The 19,909-nt window shown below is 46.6% G+C and overlaps 1 protein-coding gene and 1 non-coding gene across 2 annotated transcripts in view; one reads left to right on the top strand and one right to left on the bottom strand.

Annotated features, from left to right (window-relative positions):
- Nucleotides 1-19,909, top strand: part of LOC118384850 (protein turtle homolog A-like) — a 35,609-nt gene that overhangs the window by 12,060 nt on the left and 3,640 nt on the right. The window contains 12 exon segments of the mRNA XM_052520068.1: nt 10,194-10,340; nt 13,815-13,963; nt 14,226-14,343; nt 15,007-15,026; nt 15,028-15,093; nt 15,095-15,150; nt 15,291-15,436; nt 15,563-15,725; nt 15,901-15,967; nt 16,492-16,608; nt 17,033-17,183; nt 17,371-17,482. Coding sequence (XP_052376028.1) covers nt 10,194-10,340; nt 13,815-13,963; nt 14,226-14,343; nt 15,007-15,026; nt 15,028-15,093; nt 15,095-15,150; nt 15,291-15,436; nt 15,563-15,725; nt 15,901-15,967; nt 16,492-16,608; nt 17,033-17,183; nt 17,371-17,482 — 1,312 coding nt within the window.
- trnaa-ugc (transfer RNA alanine (anticodon UGC)) lies at nt 19,482-19,562 on the bottom strand. Its single transcript has one exon. It is a non-coding gene; the product is annotated as a tRNA-Ala (tRNA).

The raw sequence follows: 19,909 nt of genomic DNA on the forward strand, positions 1-19,909 counted from the left end.
TGGCTCGTTTTCACCGGTGTGGTGAATAAAACAGTATCGCTACTCTGACCTCTCTGTTTCCTGCGCCTGACTTCTTCCTCCACTACACCCTGAACTCTCTGTTTCCTGCGCCTGACTTCTTCCTCCACTACACCCTGAACTCTCTGTTTCCTGTGCCTGACTTCTTCCTCCACTACACCCTGAACTCTCTGTTTCCTGCGCCTGACTTCTTCCTCCACTACACCCTGAACTCTCTGTTTCCTGTGCCTGACTTCTTCCTCCACTACACCCTGAACTCTCTGTTTCCTGCGCCTGACTTCTTCCTCCACTACACCCTGAACTCTCTGTTTCCTGCGCCTGACTTCTTCCTCCACTACACACCCTGAACTTTCTGTTTCCTGTTTCGCCTGACTTCTTCCTCCACTACACCCTGAACTCTCTGTTTCCTGCGCCTGACTTCTTTCTCCACTACACCCTGAACTCTCTGTTTCCTGCGCCTGACTTCTTCCTCCACTACACCCTGAACTCTCTGTTTCCTTCGCCTGACTTCTTCCTCCACTACACCCTGAACTCTCTGTTTCCTGCGCCTGACTTCTTCCTCCACTACACCCTGAACTCTCTGTTTCCTGCGCCTGACTTCTTCCTCCACTACACCCTGAACTCTCTGTTTCCTGCGCCTGACTTCTTCCTCCACTACACCCTGAACTCTCTGTTTCCTGCGCCTGACTTCTTCCTCCACTACACCCTGAACTCTCTGTTTCCTGCGCCTGACTTCTTCCTCCACTACACCCTGAACTCTCTGTTTCCTGCGCCTGACTTCTTCCTCCACTACACCCTGAACTCTCTGTTTCCTGCGCCTGACTTCTTCCTCCACTACACCCTGAACTCTCTGTTTCCTGCGCCTGACTTCTTCCTCCACTACACCCTGAACTCTCTGTTTCCTGCGCCTGACTTCTTCCTCCACTACACACCCTGAACTCTCTGTTTCCTGCGCCTGACTTCTTCCTCCACTACACCCTGAACTCTCTGTTTCCTGCGCCTGACTTCTTCCTCCACTACACCCTGAACCCTGAACTGAACTCTGTTTCCTGCGCCTGACTTCTTCCTCCACTACACCCTGAACTCTCTGTTTCCTGCGCCTGACTTCTTCCTCCACTACACCCTGAACTTTCTGTTTCCTGCGCCTGACTTCTTCCTCCACTACACCCTGAACTCTCTGTTTCCTGCGCCTGACTTCTTCCTCCACTACACCCTGAACTTTCTGTTTCCTGCGCCTGACTTCTTCCTCCACTACACCCTGAACTCTCTGTTTCCTGCGCCTGACTTCTTCCTCCACTACACCCTGAACTTTCTGTTTCCTGCGCCTGACTTCTTCCTCCACTACACCCTGAACTCTCTGTTTCCTGCGCCTGACTTCTTCCTCCACTACACCCTGAACTCTCTGTTTCCTGTGCCTGACTTCTTCCTCCACTACACCCTGAACTTTCTGTTTCCTGCGCCTGACTTCTTCCTCCACTACACCCTGAACTCTCTGTTTCCTGCGCCTGACTTCTTCCTCCACTACACCCTGAACTCTCTGTTTCCTGTGCCTGACTTCTTCCTCCACTACACCCTGAACTCTCTGCTTCCTGCGCCTGACTTCTTCCTCCACTACACCCTGAACTCTCTGTTTCCTGCGCCTGACTTCTTCCTCCACTACACCCTGAACTCTCTGTTTCCTGTGCCTGACTTCTTCCTCCACTACACCCTGAACTTTCTGTTTCCTGCGCCTGACTTCTTCCTCCACTACACCCTGAACTTTCTGTTTCCTGTGCCTGACTTCTTCCTCCACTACACCCTGAACTCTCTGTTTCCTGCGCCTGACTTCTTCCTCCACTACACCCTGAACTCTCTGTTTCCTGCGCCTGACTTCTTCCTCCACTACACCGCGGGCGTTACAATAATTCACTGCATCACAATTCCAGTGGGTCGGAAGATTACTTTGAAAATTCCCTAAAATTATGTATTGGCTTTAGAAGCTTCTGATAGGCTAATTGACATAATTTGAGTCAATTGGAGGTGTACCTGTGGATGTATTTCAAGGCCTACCTTCAAACTCCATGCCTCTTTGCTTGACATCATGGAAAATCAAAAGAAATCAGAAAAAATAATTTAAAAAATTGTAGACCTCCACAAGTCTGGTTCATCCTTGGGAGCAATTTCCAAATGCCTGAAGGTACCACGTTCATCTGTACAAACAATAGTACGCAAGTATAAACGCCATGGGACCACGCAGTCGTCATACCGTTCAGGAAGGAGACGCGTTCTGTCTCCCAGAGATGAACGTACTTTGGTGCGAAAAGTGCAAAACAATCCCAGAACAACAGCAAAGGACCTTGTGAAGATGCTGGAGGAAACAGGTCAAAAGTATCTATATCCACAGTAAAACGAGTCCTATATCGACATAACCTGAAAGGCCACTGAGCAAGGAAGAAGCCACTGCTCCATAACCGCCATAAAAAATCCAGACTACAGGTTGCAACTGCACATGGGGACAAAGATCGTACTTTTTGGAGTAATGTCCTCTGGTCTGATGAAACAAAAATAGAACTGTTTGGCCAGAATGACCATCGATATGTTTGGAGGAAAAAGGGGGAGGATTGCAAGCCGAAGAACACCATCCTAACCGGGGAAGGCAGCATCATGTTGTCGGGGTGCTTTGCTGCAGGAGGGACTGGTGCATTTCACAAAATAGATAGAATCATGAGGAAGGGAAAATGATGTGGATATATTGAAGCAACATCTCAAGACATCAGTCAGGAAGTTAAAGCTTGGTCGCAAAAGGGTCTTCCAAATGGACAATGACCACAAACATACTTCCAAACTTTTGGAAAATGGCTTAAGGACAACAAAGTCAAGGTTTTGGAGTGGCCATCACAAAGCCCTGACCTCAATCCTATAGAAAATGTGTGTGCAGAACTTAAAAAGCATGTGCGAACATGTGTGAAAACTGATTCAGTTACACCAGCTCTGTCAGGAGGAATGGGCCCAAATTCACCCAACTTATTGTGGGACGCTTGTGGAAGGCTACCCGGAACATTTGACACAAGTTGAAACAATTTAAAGGCAATGCTACTAAATACCAATTGAGTGTATGTAAACTTCTGACCCACTTGGAATGTGATGAAAGAAATAAAAGCTGAAATAAATCCCTCTCTACTATTATTCTGACATTTCACATTCTTAAAAGAAAGTGGTGATCCTTACTGACCTAAGACAGGGGAATTTTGTACTTTTTTGGATTAAATGTGAGTAATTGTGAAAAACTGAGTTTAAATGTATTTGGCGAAGGTGTGTCCAAAGTTCCGACTTCAACTGTAGATTCTACATGTCATATCCTTAGGGGCCTGGAAAGTCCCATCAGCAGCCCACACATCCTGATATTTACACACATGTGAAGCTGTGATAGTAGAATGACTGGCCTATGTGTTAATGTTTTGTATTCTAGTAATGCTGATCTCATCTGTTGGTTGTCATTCATCAACAAATGAACAGGTAAAATGATATTGGGTAGCAGCGGAATTAAATATGATCCTAGGTGGGTTATTTGAGCGGATCCATTACGTCGTGTGTCTGTGATGTTAGTGGTCTACATGTTGGTCTGTCATCTCGAAGCCGAGGCCATGGTGAAACCTGGCTGGACTTTGTCTCGTGATGCATTCAGTGTAATGGGATGTGATTTCCTGAGTTGCTAGACACTGGACACATGTTATTATTAATCACATGGGACTCAGATGTTCCATGTATCTGAACGAATGGGTGAGAAAGAGAGAGCTTCCCAGAACATGGCTGAAACACTCACACAGAGACTGACATTGCAGTCAACACTGAGTATTTATTTAGAGAATTAGAGGGCCGAAAGAGGGGAGGGACCGGCCAGTGAGGAAAGAGGGGGAGGAGTGGTGGGTGTGGTGGCAGAGAATGACCATGTGGGACAATGGCTGCCAAAGAGGAGGGACACTGGGCCAGTATTGTGATTGTATTTAACAATGCCTTCACTGAAACCCCAAGCTAAGCCCCACTAATCTTATTACATAGTTGATTGCAATACCTTGCCCCCTCTCTCTCCCTCTCTCCCTATTGTCACTCTCCCTCTCTCTCGCTCCCTATTATCTCTCTCTCTCTCTCTCTCCCTATTGTCACTCTCCCAATTACATATTTCCCCTTTTTCTCCCTATTGTGGCTCTCTCTCTCCATATTATCTCTCTCCCTCTCTCTCTATTGTCGCTCTCTCTCTCTCTCTCTCTCTCTCTCTCTCTCTCTCTCTCTCTCTCTCTCTCTCTCTCTCTCTCTCCCTATTATCTCTCTCCCTCTTTTTCTCCCTATTGTCGCTCTCGCTCTCTCTCTCCCTATTATCTCTCTCCCTCTCGCTCTATTGTCGCTCTCTCTCTCTCCCTATTGTCTCTCTCCCCTTTTTCTCCCTATTGTCGCTCTCGCTCTCTCTCTCCCTATTATCCCTCTCCCTCTCTCTCTATTGTCGCTCTCCCTCTCTCTCTCTCTCTCTCTCTCTCTCCCTATTATCTCTCTCCCTCTTTTTCTCCCTATTGTCGCTCTCGCTCTCCCTATTATCTCTCTCCCTCTCGCTCTATTGTCGCTCTCTCTCTCTCTCTCTCTCTCTCTCCCTATTGTCTCTCTCCCCCTTTTTCTCCCTATTGTCGCTCTCGCTCTCTCTCTCCCTATTATCCCTCTCCCTCTCTCTCTATTGTCGCTCTCCCTCTCTCTCTCTCTCCCTATTATCTCTCTCCCTCTTTTTCTCCCTATTGTCGCTCTCGCTCTCCCTATTATCTCTCTCCCTCTCGCTCTATTGTCGCTCTCTCTCTCTCTCTCTCTCTCTCTCCCTATTGTCTCTCTCCCCCTTTTTCTCCCTATTGTCGCTCTCGCTCTCTCTCTCCCTATTATCCCTCTCCCTCTCTCTCTATTGTCGCTCTCCCTCTCTCTCTCTCTCTCTCCCTATTATCTCTCTCCCTCTTTTTCTCCCTATTGTCGCTCTCGCTCTCCCTATTATCTCTCTCCCTCTCGCTCTATTGTCGCTCTCTCTCTCTCTCTCTCTCTCTCTCCCTATTGTCGCTCTCACTCTCTCTCTCCCTATTATCCCTCTCCCTCTCTCTCTCTCTCTCTCTCCCTACTATCTCTCTCCCTCTTTTACTCCCTATTGTCGCTCTCGCTCTCCCCATTATCTCTCTCCCTCTCGCTCTATTGTCGCTCTCTCTCTCTCTCTCCCTATTATCTCTCTCCCCTTTTTCTCCCTATTGTCGCTCTCTCTCTCTCTCTCCCTATTATCCCTCTCCCTCTCTCTCTCTCTCTCCCTATTATCTCTCTCCCTCTTTTTCTCCCTATTGTCGCTCTCCCTCTCTCTCTCCCTATTATCTCTCCCTTTTTCTCTCCCTATGATTTCTCTCCTTCTCTATTATCTCTCTCCTAATCTCTCGCTCCCTATTATCCCCCCTCTCTCCCTATTATCTCTCTCTCCCTCTCTCTATCTCTCTCCCTCTCTTTCCCTAATATCTCTCTCTTTATTATCTCTCCCTCTCGCTCCCTATTATCACTCCCTCTCTCTCTCCCCCTATTATAAATACCTCTCCCACCCCCTATTATCTCTCTCGCTCTCCCTCTCTCTCACTCCCTATTATATCTCCCTCTCTCGCCCTATTAACTCTCTCTCTCTCACTCCATATTATCTCTACCCCCCTCTCCCTATGATCTCCTCCTCTTCCTGTTATCTCTCTCCCTCGCTCTCTCCCTATTATCTCTCTCCCTTCTCTCTCTCCCTCTCTCCCCATCGCTCCCTATTTTCTCTCTCTCTCTTTCAAACTCCCTATTATCTCTCTCCGTCTCTCTCTACCTAGTATCTCTCCCAATCTCTCTCTCTCCATATTATCTCTCCCTCACTCTCTCCCTCTCCATATTATGTCTCTCCCTCTCTCCCTATTATCTCTCCCTCTCTCTCTCTCCCTATTATATCTCCCTCTCACCCCCTCTCCCTGTTATCTCTCCCTCTCTCTCTCCCTATTATATATGCCTCTCTCACCCCCTATTATCTCCCTCTCTCTCCCCCTCTTCTCACTCTCTATTATCTCTCCCTCTCTCTCCCTATCATCTCTCTCCTCTCTCTCTCCCTATTATCTCTCTCTCTCTCTCTCTCTCCTTATTATCTCTCTCCCTCTCTCCCTATTATCTCCCCCTCCCTCTACCTAGTGTCTCTCCCACTCTCTCTCTCTATATATATTATCCCTCTCTCTCTCCCTATTATCTTTCTTCCTCTCTCTCTCCATATTATGTATTTCCCTCTAGTTCTCTCCCTATTATCTCCGTGCCTCTCTCTCTCCTTATTATCTCTATCCCCCTCTCTCTCCTTATTAGCTTTCCCTTTCTCTCCCTATTATCTAAATCCCTCAATCTCTTAATATTATATCTCTCCCTCTCTCTCTCTCCCTATTATCTCCGTACCTCTCTCTCTCCCTGTTGTCTTTTTCCCGCTCTCTCCCCCTCTCCCTCTCTCTTGCTCCCTACTATCTCTCCATCTCTATCCCTATTACCTCCATCTCTCTATCCCTATTATCTCTCTCCTCATATTATCAATCTCCCTCTCTTTCTCTCCCTATTCTCTCTCTCTCGCTCTCTCTCTCTCTCTCTCTCTCTCTCTGCCTCTTCCTGTTATCTCTCTCTCGCTCTCTCCCTATTATCTCCCCCTCTCTCTCCCTATTAGCTCCCTCTCTCTCTCCTCTATTATATATCCCCCTCTCACCTATATTATCCCCCCCTCTCTCTCTCCCTATTATCTCTTTCTCTCCCTGTTTTCTCTCTCCCTATCTCTCTTCCTATTATCTCTCCCCCTCTCCCTCTCTGTCAAGTATCTCTCCATCTCTCTCTACCTCTCTCTATCCCTATTATCTCTCCCTCAATCTTTTAATATTATCTCTCTCCCTCTTATTATTCTCTCCCTCCCTGCATCTTTCCCTGTTATCTCTCTCCCTATTATCTCACTCTCTCTCTCCCTATTATCTCCGTACCACTCTTTCCCTGTTATCTTTCCACCTCTCTCCCTATTACATCTTTCCCTATTATCTCTCTTCCTATCGCTCTCTCTCCCTATTATCTTTCTCCCTCTCGTCTCTCTTGCTCCAAAAATTATCTCACCATCCCTATTATCTCCCTTTACTTATTATCGCTCTCTCTCTCCCTATTATCTCTCACTCTCTCTGCCCCTATTATCTATCTTCCTCTCTCTCTCCCTATTATCTCTCCCTCCCCCCTCTCTCTCTCTCTCCCTTTCTCTCTCTTCCTGTTATCTCTCTCTCCCCCCCTCTCTCCCTATTATCTCTCTCCCTCTCTCCCCTATTATCTCTCCCTCTCTCCCCCCCATATTATCTCTCTCTCTCTCTCTTCCTGCAATCTCTCTCCCTATTATCTCTCCCTCTCTCCCTATTATCTCTCTCCCTCTCTCCCCTATTATATATCCTTCTATCACCCATATTATCTCCCCCCTCTCTCTCCCTCTTTCTCACTCTCACTCTCTATTATCTCTCTCCCCTATCTCTCCCTATGATCTCTTTCTCCCTGTTTTCTCTCTCCTTCTCTCTCTTCCTATTATCTCTCCCTCTCTGCCAAGTATCTCTCCATCTCTCTACCTCTCTCTATCACTATTATCTTGCTCCCTCTCTTCCTCTTTTATCTCTCTATTATCTGTCTCCTTCTCTATCTCCCTATTACCCCCCACCCTCTCTCTCACTCCCTATTATCTTTCTCTCTCCCTCTCTCTCCTTATTTACTCTCTCCCCCTCTCTCCCTTCCTTATTATCTCTCTCTCTCTCTCACTATTATCTCTCTCCCTCTCATCCTCCCTATTATCTCTCCCTATCTCTCTCTCCCTATTACCTCTCTCTCTCCCTTTCTCTCCCTATTATCTCTCCATATTATCTCTCACTTCCTATTACACCCCCCTCCATCTCTCCCTATTATCTCTTCCCCCTCCCACTTCCTATTATCTCTCCCCCTCTCTCTATTATCTCTGTCCCTATTATCTCACTATTATCACTCTCCCTCTCTCTCTATTATCTCTCCCTCCCCCTATTAACTCTCTCCCCTTTCTCCCTACTATCTCTGCACCCCTCTCTCTCCCTATTATCTCCTTCACTCTCTCACCCTATTTTCTCTCTCACTTCCTATTATCTCTCTCCCTCTCTCTCCCTAATATCTCCCTCCCCCTCGCTCTCTTCCTATTATCTCTTTCACTTCCTGCTTTCTATCTCCCTCTCTCTCTTCCTATTATCTCATTCTCTCTCCCTATTATCTCCTTCACTCTCTCACCCTATTCTCTCTTTCACTTCCTGCTTTCTATCTCCCTCTCTCTCTTCCTATTATCTCACTCTCTCTCCCTATTATGTCTTTCCATCCCTCTCTCCCCCCCTCTCTCTCTCTCTCTTTGTATTATCGCCCTCACTCTCTCTCTCTTGCTATTATCTCTCACTTCCTATTTTCTCTATCCCTCTCTCTCCCCCTATTATCTCTCTCACTTCCTATTATCTCTCTCTCTCCCTATCATCTCTCCCTACTGACTCTCTCCCTCCCTCTCCCTATTATCTCCCCCACTCTCTATCCCTATTTTCTCTCCCACTTCCTATTATCTCTCTCCCCCTCTCTCTCCCCATTATCTCTCTCCCCCTCGCTATATTCCTATGATCTCTCTCGCTTCCTGTTATCTATCTCCCTCTCTCTCTCCCTACCATCTCTCTCCCTCCCTATTAGCTCTCTCAGTCTTTCTAGAGGTTTTTGTTTTTCATGTGCACCATTTTAAACAGCGATAGGCTATCAGGCCTCCTCTGTTGATCCACCCTCCCCTTCCCTCTCCTTGCTCTCCATGATTTATATATTTTTATTTGACCTTTATTTAACAAGGTAAGTCGGTTAAGAACAAATTCTTATTTACAATGACGGACTACCAAAAGGCGAAAGGCTTCCTGTGGGGACGGGGGCTGGGATTAAAAATACAAATATATGACAAAACACACATCACTGATGGTGTCTTTATACTCCTTGTCTTTCTGACACACACTCCTGCCTGTCAGGTCTCCACAGAAACTATATTTAAATCCAAACCTCTGCTAAGCTTCTATGTTAATCATTGCGATGATACTGTGCCCTGGCTGGAATTATTGGTTGTTTATAGAGCAAAGCAAAGGTCAGAGGTTAAGGTATTGAAGCGAACCAGTCCCTGGTGTGTTTATGTATGTTAGCATGTGAATGTGTATTTTGCTCTGACCCCAACTCCCATGTGGATTTAGTCGTAAACAGGATCTGACGTCATACGTGGTCCCTCACCTGTTATCACAGCCACCATCCCTTTAACTCGCTTCCTGAGCCCCACGGTGGGCATAGAAACAGTCCCTCCCTGTCACTAGGGACAGGGACAGTGGTTAATGATTAGCTCAACACACTTCAACGACTCAATGTCACAAACACATTAGCGCTACAGTGTGAGGCAGGCTCATGCTCTTGTAATGTCTTGTGTGTGTGTGTGTGTGTGTGGTAGGTGTGTGTGTGTGTGTGTGGTAGGTGTGTGTGTGTGTGTGGTGGTGTGTGTGTGTGTGTGTGGTAGGTGTATGTGTCTATGGATGAGAGGGAGGCAATTGGCAAACAAACAATGTGCATTTTCTCAAGTTTCAAGTGTTATTATTCGTAGTGAATGTTTCATTTGTTTCCTAAAATGCTTCACTGTCTGTAAAGGAGAGGCTTAATAACGCTGATAAACTGCAGTGTTTCAGTTATTTATTGTGAAAATGGCTTTATAGAATAACAAAAGAAATGACAAGCTAAGAGATAACGAGTGAGGGAGGGGAGAGAGAGAGAGAGAGAGAGAGAGAGAGAGAGAGAGAGAGAGAGAGAGAGAGAGAGAAAAGCCACAGGGAGGGGGTAGGGAGGGAGGGAGGGAGGGAGGGGTGAGTCAGCAAACACCATTGACCCAGGGTGCAGTCACCTGGCAACCAGGAGATCAAATTTGAAAGCTCACGACATCTTGAAGGCTTTATCTATTGGACATTTAAGTACCATTGAAGAAAATGCCTATCAATTGTAAAGCACACATTCTTTGAATTGAAAACCCCTAAAACTCCAGTTGTCTGATTGGTTTGTAATTTGTCTCATGTCGTCTAACCCTGTGTCCTCCTATGTGTCCCCAGGCCGTGTGTCTCTGGTCAGGAACACTGTTCTGAGAGTGAAGGGGCTCCTCGTGGAGGACCAGGGCCTGTACGAGTGTCGCATCCTCCTGTTGGACCAAACCACAGACGAGACCCACAATGGGACCTGGACCCTACTGTCTGTAACTGGTGAGAGGAGGGGCTGGTGGTGGGGAGGGGCTGGTGAGAGGAGGGGCTGGTGGTGGGGAGGGGCTGGTGATGGGGAGGGGCTGGTGAGAGGAGGGGCTGGTGGTGGGGAGGGGCTGGTGGTGGGGAGGGGCTGGTGATGGGGAGGGGCTGGTGAGAGGAGGGGCTGGTGGTGGGGAGGGGCTGGTGATGGGGAGGGGCTGGTGAGAGGAGGGGCTGGTGATGGGGAGGGGCTGGTGAGAGGAGGGGCTGGTGGTGGGGAGGGGCTGGTGGTGGGGAGGGGCTGGTAATGGGGAGGGGCTGGTGGTGGGGAGGGGCTGGTAATGGGGAGGGGGATGATTTGACAGCCATGGAGCCCTATTATCCTCAACCTTCCTATCCTACACACACACACTCCCTCTATCTCTCTCTGATCTCTTTCTCCACACACACTCCCTCTAGCTCTCTCTGATCTCTTTCTCCACACACACTCCCTCTATCTACCCACTGGCTCCATGTCATCTACAAGACCCTGCTAGGTAAAGTCCCCCCTTATCTCAGCTCGCTGGTCACCATAGCATCTCCCACCTGTAGCACACGCTCCAGTAGGTATATCTCTCCAGTCACGCCCAAAACCAATTCTTTCTTTGGCCGCCTCTCCTTCCAGTTCTCTGCTGCCAATGACAGGAACGAACTACAAAAATCTCTGAAACTGGAAACACTTATCTCCCTCACTAGCTTTAAGCACCAACTGTCAGAGCATCTTACAGATTACTGCACCTGTACATAGCCCACCTATAATTTAGTCCAAACAACTACCTCTTTCCCATCTGTATTTAATTCATTTATTTATTTTGCTCCTTTGCACCCCATTATTTTTATCTCTACTTTGCACATTCTTCCATTGCAAAACTACCATTCCAGTGTTTTACTTGCTATATTGTATTTACTTTGCCACCATGGCCTTTTTTGCATTTACCTCCCTTCTCACCTAATTTGCTCACATTGTATATAGACTTGTTTATACTGTATTATTGACTGTATGTTTGTTTTACTCCATGTGTAACTCTGTGTCGTTGTATCTGTCGAACTGCTTTGCTTTATCTTGGCCAGGTCGCAATTGTAAATGAGAACTTGTTCTCAACTTGCCTACCTGGTTAAATAAAGGTCAAATAAAAAAAATATAAAAAAATCTCTCCCTGACCTCTCTCTACACACACCTTCTATCTTTCTCTGACCACTTTCTCTACACACACTCCCTCTATCTCTCTCTGATCTCTTTCTCCACACACACTCCCTCTATCTCTCTTTGACCTCTTTCTCTACACACACTCCCTCTATCTCTCCCTGACCACTTTCTCTACACACACCCTCTATCTCTCTCTGTCCTCTCTCTCTACACACACACCCCCTCTATCTCTCTTTGTTCTCTCTCTCTCTCTCTCTCTCTCTCTCTCTCTCTCTCTCTCTCTCTCTCTCTCTCTGTGTTCTCTATCTCTCTCTCTCTCTCTACACACACCCCCTCAATCTCGCTCAGTTCTCTCTCTCGGTTCTCTCTCTCTCTCTACACACACCTCAAATCTCTCTCTGTTCTCTCTTTCTCTCTCTACACACACCCCCTCAATCTCTATCGGTTTTCTCTCGGTTCTCTCTCGGTTCTCTCTCTCTCTCTCTCTCTCTCTCTCTCTCTCTCTCTCTCTCTCTCTCTCTACACCCCCAATCTTTCTCCGTTCTCTCTCTCTCTCTCTACACACACCCTCTCTATTTCTCTCTGACCTCTCTCTCTACACTCACACTCCCTCTATCTCTCTCTGATCTCTCTCTACACTCACACTCCCTCTATCTCTCTCTGACCTCTCTCTCTACACTCACACTCCTCTATCTCTCTGACCTCTCTCTCTACACACACACTCCCCCTATCTCTCTCTGATCTCTTTCTCCACACACACTCCCTCTATCTCTCTCTGATCTCTTTCTCTACACACGCCCTCTATCTATCTCTGTCCTGTCTCTCTACACACACACCCTCTATCTCTCTTTGTTCTCTCTCTCTCTCTCTCTCTCTCTCTCTCTCTCTCTCTCTCTCTCTCTCTCTCTCTCTCTCTCTCTCTCTCTCTCTCTCTCTCTCTCTCTCTCTCTCTCTCTCTCTCTCTCTCTCTCTCTCTCTCTCTCCCAATCTCTCTCTCTCTCTCTCTCTCTCTCTGTGTTCTCTCTCTCTCTCACACACCCTAAATCTCTCTCAGTTCTCTCGGTTTTCTCTCTCTACACACACCCTAAATCTCTCTCTGTTCTCTCTTTCTCTCTCTACACACACCCCCTCAATCTCTATCGGTTCTCTCTCGGTTCTCTCTCGGTTCTCTCTCGGTTCTCTCTCTCTTCTCTCTCTCTCTCTCTCTCTCTCTCTCTCTCTCTCTCTCTCTCTCTCTCTCTACACACACCCTCTCTATTTCTTTCTGACCTCTCTCTCTACACTCACACTCCCTCTATCTCTCTCTGATCTCTCTCTACACTCACACTCCTCTATCTCTCTGACCTCTCTCTCTACACTCACACTCCCTCTATCTCTCTCTAACCTCTCTCTCTACACTCACACTCCTCTATCTCTCTGACCTCTCTCTCTACACTCACTCTATCTCTCTCTGATCTCTGTCTACACTCACACTCCTCTATCTCTCTGACCTCTCTCTCTACACTCACACTCCCTCTATCTCTCTCTGACCTCTCTCTCTACACTCACACTCCTCTATCTCTCTGACCTCTCTCTCTACACTCACACTCCCTCTATCTCTCTCTGATCTCTCTCTACACTCACACTCCTCTATCTCTCTGACCTCTCTCTCTACACTCCACTCCCTCTATCTCTCTCTGACCTCTCTCTCTCAACAAAACATGACTGCTCAGACGAACACATTGTAACATCTCACTCATGCAGACACCCCGCCACTCTCCTGCCACGCAGATATTTGGTGAGGTGAGCGAGGAGCAGGAGAGGAGAGAGGACCAGGAGAGGAGAGAGGAGGGGAGAGGAGCAGGAGAAGAGAGAGGAGCAGGAGAAGAGAGAGGAGCAGGAGAGGAGAGAGGACCAGGAGAGGAGAGAGGAGCAGGAGAGGAGGAGAGAGGAGCAGGAGAAGAGAGGAGAGAGGAGCAGAGGCATTTGGGCAGATTAGCCAGGCACATGGCCTGTGGTGTACCGTCAAAGACCTGCAGGTTCACAACTAAGGCCATTGTCTGATGAGGTTTAAGACTCCTTGGCAGGCGCACAGTGTCAGGGAGAGCTTTACTCACTCACTGGAGGACTGTACATTACATGATCTGCCCCTAACATGTAATGTTTGCGTACCCTAGTTCAATAGCCTTTAGCCAATTTGACTTCGTTGTATCTTCGTTGTAAACAGGGTCAAGCCTGCTGATTCAGCTTTGTTGTTTATGAGACCTTCAGCTCTCTCTGGGAAAGGGATTGACGTTGTTGTGTTGACTGTCCTTGTTGTTGTTCTGTAGCTCCTCCTATTTTCACCAAGACCCCTCCCCCTGCCCTGGAGGCTCTAGTGGGGAATTCTCTCTCTCTAGCCTGTGTTGCTCGTGGCAACCCACCACTCACCATAACCTGGGCTAAAGATGGTACTCTGATTGGAGGAGACAACGTTGAGGTGAGGAGTCATGGTTCAGTCTTCAAGGCTAAACAACAAAAATATATAACAAATTAATTTCACCACTACAATCCCACATTGCAATCTCTCTCGCTCTCAATGCAAACTTTATTGTCCCTGCAGGGAAATTCATTGCCCTCTTGCTCTCGCTCTTTGTCTCTCTCTCTCTCCGTATCCCAGCTGCTGAGTGGGACGTTGTCTCTTAGAGCAGTGAGCACGGAGGCCGGAGGACGGTATGACTGTCTCTCTCTCCGTATCCCAGCTGCTGAGTGGGACGTTGTCTCTCAGAGCAGTGAGCACGGAGGCCGGAGGACGGTATGACTGTCTCGCCACCAACACACAGGGCAATGTGACTCATGTTACAAAGCTGAAGGTCAAAGGTCAGTCACTGTCTGTTTGTTTATGAGTTTCCTGACTACAGTTTCCCCCTGGGTCATACAAGGAGAATAGAAAAATCTAGCAGCATACTCTGTCCTTATTTTCTCCCAGTCTTAGTCACTGGAATCCCCACTGGTACACAGTGAGCCATACACTCTCCCATCACTTTGTCTAGTGTTACCCAAATCCTCTGTTGAGTGTCGTGAGGCATTATCGCCATCTAGTGGTGAATGGGAGTTCTTGCATTACAGGTGAATCTGAGGATTTATGTAGTGTTCTGTCTGTGGATGTTTTTCCTCATGAATCTCACTTATGCAATACAATATGCTCCAATTATTTTAAGCCATGCTATGTTTATGCCCAGTGACGTCAATGTGACGAGGATGTGCCGTTTAGCTTTGGCATTGGTACCTGTTTGGATTACAGTACGGCTTTCAAAGCCTTATGTAAGACCGTAAAACAGACCTTCAAGCAAATCCTCTAGACATTTATCTCAATCAGCCATAATCTACCAACATGAAAAATGTTGCTGTGTCATGCTGTGTGGTAGTGTTCCTCTCACCAGATAACTGATTGGATTTGAGATATCTTGCTAATCTGCGATGTCCTGCTAAGTTTGATCAAGGAAAGAAATCCCTTAATCTCTTCTATCTGGTCTCAAACAGGTCCTCCAGTTATTGTCATCCCCCCCGAATAACACGGTCCTCAACATGACCCAGAATGCCCTGCTGCGGTGCCAGGCCGTGGCTGATCCCCCCCAACATGACCTATGTGTGGCAGAGGCAGGGAGAGAACGTCCATCACATAGAGTAAGTTTGGTGTATTTTGTCACGGCTTCTTCACATTGGAGATGTGCGTTTGTTATGATGTTTCTAATGTGGCGTTTGCTTTATTTGAATGTCCTTCATGGTTTGTGTGTCTGAATGTTCACGTTTTGCTTTGTTGTTAGGCCTCTAAAGTCCCGGGTGAAGATCATGGTGGACGGCACCCTCCTCATCACCCGCATCACCCCAGACGATTCTGGGAACTATACCTGCATGCCCACTAATGGCCTGTTAACTCCGCCTACTGCTTCCGCCAGTCTCACTGTGAGACGTAAGTGTCTACGTGCTGATGTCTTCATCTCTAATCTTCAGTCCCCCACGTCATTATACAAATCCATCCTATCCATCTATCAATCCATCCATCCATCATTTCATTTGTTTCCTTCCTTCCTCGCAGGCCCTGCCCAGGCTCTCCAGATGCCTCAGCAGACGTATCTCCCCACAGGCCTGGGGGGTCTGGTCTCCTGCCCTGCGAGAGCCCAGCCCCTCCTGCTCCGTGTTGATTGGACCAAGGATGGACAGCCACTGGATCTTTCCATAAGGAATCAATATTATGCCATGTAGACCTAGTGCTCAGAAGAGAATATGTTCCCAATTCAAGAGAGATATATGAACATTAAGTTGAATTGAAAAACTGTTGAGAAGTTCTCTGACCTCTCACTGTTTTATCCAATCAGTACCCAGGATGGACGCTGACGTCTGAAGGCTCGGTGTTCATGGCAGCTGTCAATGATGATGCAACAGGCGTGTACAACTGCACCCCCTACAACAGCTTCGGGACCATGGGCCAATCATCCTACAGGTCAGGGTGCACACAGTTTTCTAGCACTTTAAATGACCCTTTATTTATCCTCGAAATGATGTGGTAAAATGGTAATTACACAATATAAACTTTAGAAATATTGCTTTGTTTCTTAGAAAATGAACTAGAATTCCCCATTTTTACCACTTAGTTTCCTTGTAAATTGCAAGTAAATAACAACTAATAAAGTGGTACCCAATTATCTGCCTCTTTCAGTCCAAAGGGAGAGCTCATATCTGAGACAAGTAAGGAGTTTTAGAAAATATATTTAGATTATCTTTTTTTCTCTCTTCTACTTGTCAGTCTGTGACATGAATTGAGTTCAATGTGGCCTGATTACAATAGCTCCTGTATGGCAAGGTTAATTGTTGTGCTAATCCTTTTGTGAATAGGTAGTAAATAGGTTAAGATGAGGTTAATCTTGGCTACAGCTAAAGGTAATCTACTGTTTCACTCGCTTTCTCTAATTGTGACAAATTCCTCGTCTAAATGACATGGCTGGTTGTTTTGTTTCCGACCGGCAGGACCCCCCGTCACTCAACGTGTCTCCCCGAAAGGTGTATCGAGAGGAGGTGGGGAGGACGCTTGTTATCCCCTGCCAGACCACTGGAGAGCCAGCCCCTACTGTAACCTGGAGCAAGGTGACTGCATTTCAATACGCTCCACAGCAAATGACTGTACTCCACTGACTACTTGAGTCAACAAGCACGCACACAGGCCTGGCAACATGTGAACAAGATAGTATGAACTGTGGACATGCCCTGGAGCAGAGATAGCTATTATTTAACACACACATGCAAGAAAGAACATATACACACTCACACTCACACTCACACACACACACGCACGCACGCACGCACGCACGCACGCACGCACGCACACACACGCACACACACACACACACACACACACACACACACACACACACACACACACACACACACACACACACACACACACACACCTTTCTGGACAAACGGGGACAAACAAACTCTTCACTGATTGCAGTTCAGCGATCAGCCCAGCTTGTGTGTCCGGTCTCCTCTCTGTCCTCCCTGTCTGTAGGTTGCACCTGCCACACTCTCTCAGTACTCTGTAGCAGCCAACGGCTCCCTGCTACTGCTTTCTCTCAGTAAAGACCACCAGGGGGAGTGGGAGTGCAGTGTTACCAGCCGCGTGGGAACTGTCAAAGCCAGCACTCTCATCTCAGCGCTGAGTGAGTGGAACAGACAAATTGACTGACACACATCTAAGTCATCTTTATTAATGTAGCTAATATGTCTTCATGACATTGTGGAACCTCACCAGTGTATTACGGATGCGTGTTGAACAAGGATGCAACTCTTATTTCATTTTCTATTCTCCCTCTCACTCGTTCTTCTCCTTCTCTCTCTGTGTGTCAGGCACCAGTCCCCATGCTGCCACCCTGGTGTCTGTGTTTCCAGGGGTCAAGCAGGCCAATGTGTCCTGGGAACCCGGCTTTGATGGGGGATACCCCCAGAAGTTCACTGTCTGGTGAGTCGTCTACTCTTCTAGTCTCTGTTCTGTCTCCCTCTCTTCTCTGTCTGGTGAGTCGTCTACTCTTCTAGTCTCTGTTCTGTCTCCCTCTCTTTCTGTCTGGTGAGTCGTCTACTCTTCTCGTCTCTGTTCTGTCTCCCTCTCTTCTCTGTCTGGTGAGTCGTCTATTCTTCTAGTCTCTGTTCTGTCTCCCTCTCTTCTCTGTCTGGTGAGTCGTCTACTCTTCTAGTCTCTGTTCTGTCTCCCTCTCTTCTCTGTCTGGTGAGTCGTCTACTCTTCTCGTCTCTGTTCTGTCTCCCTCTCTTCTCTGTCTGGTGAGTCGTCTACTCTTCTCGTCTCTGTTCTGTCTCCCTCTCTTCTCTGTCTGGTGAGTCGTCTACTCTTCTCGTCTCTGTTCTGTCTCCCTCTCTTCTCTGTCTGGTGAGTCGTCTACTCTTCTCGTCTCTGTTCTGTCTCCCTCTCTTCTCTGTCTGGTGAGTCGTCTACTCTTCTCGTCTCTGTTCTGTCTCCCTCTCTTCTCTGTCTGGTGAGTCGTCTACTCTTCTCGTCTCTGTTCTGTCTCCCTCTCTTCTCTGTCTGGTGAGTTGTCTACTCTTCTCGTCTCTGTTCTGTCTCCCTCTGTGTAACCATAGCAGCAACATATTAATATACTGTATTGAACGTCAGTTGAGGACAGATCATCATCAGCAGCAGGGGTAAACAATCACAAACAGGGAAGCAGACATATTGTATTGACATCGACGGGTACAGAACACAGAAATCCACAAACAGTAATTACCGATGCCAGATAGAGGAACGTTTGAAAGAGAAATCACTGGGAAAAGGATGCTGTTCAAATGTCCTTTTTCAAGCCGTTTTCTTTTACAAACCCTGCCTCATCTCGTGAAAATGATTATATTATAGAATATCTATGTTGTCATTTAGATCTGTCACATGGAGCATAGAATGCATTGTGCAGTCTCTTCATCTGTTATAGTGCAAAGAATTTGCACACACACACACACACATACACACACACTAGGGCTGAATGGTAGGTACCCGGTTACTGAGATTTACCACCCAAAACCACCCCCTTTTCCCATGATTAATAACTATGAGAAACCGGTCAATTATAATCAATTATTTATATCAACAGCATGATGTGAAATGAAACTGTTCAATTATATGCAATGTCTAAATGCCATTTCTCTTTGCTTATTTGAGCTGTTCTTGCCATAATATGGACTTGGACTTTTACCAAATAGGCTATCTTCTGTATACCACCCATACCTTGTCACAACACAACTGATTGGCTCAAACGCATGAAGATGGAAATAAATTCCACAAATAAACTTTTAACAAGCCACACCTGTTAATTGAACTGCATTCCAGGTGACTACCTCATGAAGCTGGTTGAGAGAATGCCAGAAGTGTACAAAGCTGTCATGAAGGCAAAGGGTGGCTACTTTGAAAAATCTAAAATATATTTGGATTTGTTTGACACTTTTTTGTGTACTACATGATTCCATATGTGTTATTGCATAGTTTTGATGTCTTCATTATTATTCTACAATGTAGAAAATGGTAAAAAATAATGAAAAACCCTTGAATGAGTAGGTGTCCTAAAACATTTGACTGGTACTGTATATATTTAATTGCAACTGCATAGTTTTAAAACCGCCTATCACTCAAATATCGTTGCTTTAAATCAGAGCATGTGTGAGCAGTCTTTCTCTCGCTCTCTCCATCAATTCCCTTCAAATTGCATCCAAAATAGATCCTCCTGTTCAAAACCATTCGATCTCCGTGGAGCCGTCTGATTCTAATTCTAGTCCTATATTTTTCAAACATGTCATTTGATTGATGACGATAAGGACAACAAAATATATTGCATTTAACTGTTGAAAGCGAGGAAGGAACAAAAGCAACAATAGCTAAAGAGGAGGAAGGAAAATATGAATAACATTTCAGACAACACTCATATCTAAAGCACCTGACAGTTTTGAGTCCATACATTTTCATATGGGCCCTTCGTGGGAATCAAACCCACAACCATGGCGTTGCAAGCACCATGCTCTACCAACTGAGCCACACAGGATCTTATGAAAGGTAGGCCTACATATGCTTCAGCCTACTAATGATAAAAATAGGCCTTATTATGTTCCAAAAACAAAATAACATTCTCCAGACTACATCCTACTTGTAAATGTGTAAGCCGCATGTGCTGCACCTGAATTGCATGTTCTCTCAGCTTTAGCAATTTTATTTGACCAGGCAAGTCAGTTAAGAACAAATTCTTATTTTCAATGACGGCCTAGGAACAGTGGGTTAACTGCCTGTTCAGGGGCAGAACGACAGATTTGTACCTTGTCAGCTCAGGGATGTGTACTGGCAACCTTTCAATTACTAGTCAAACGCTTTAACCCCTAGGCTACCCTGCCACCC

This window comes from Oncorhynchus keta, chromosome 6, assembly GCF_023373465.1.
Source record: "Oncorhynchus keta strain PuntledgeMale-10-30-2019 chromosome 6, Oket_V2, whole genome shotgun sequence".
Taxonomy (NCBI): domain Eukaryota; kingdom Metazoa; phylum Chordata; class Actinopteri; order Salmoniformes; family Salmonidae; genus Oncorhynchus; species Oncorhynchus keta.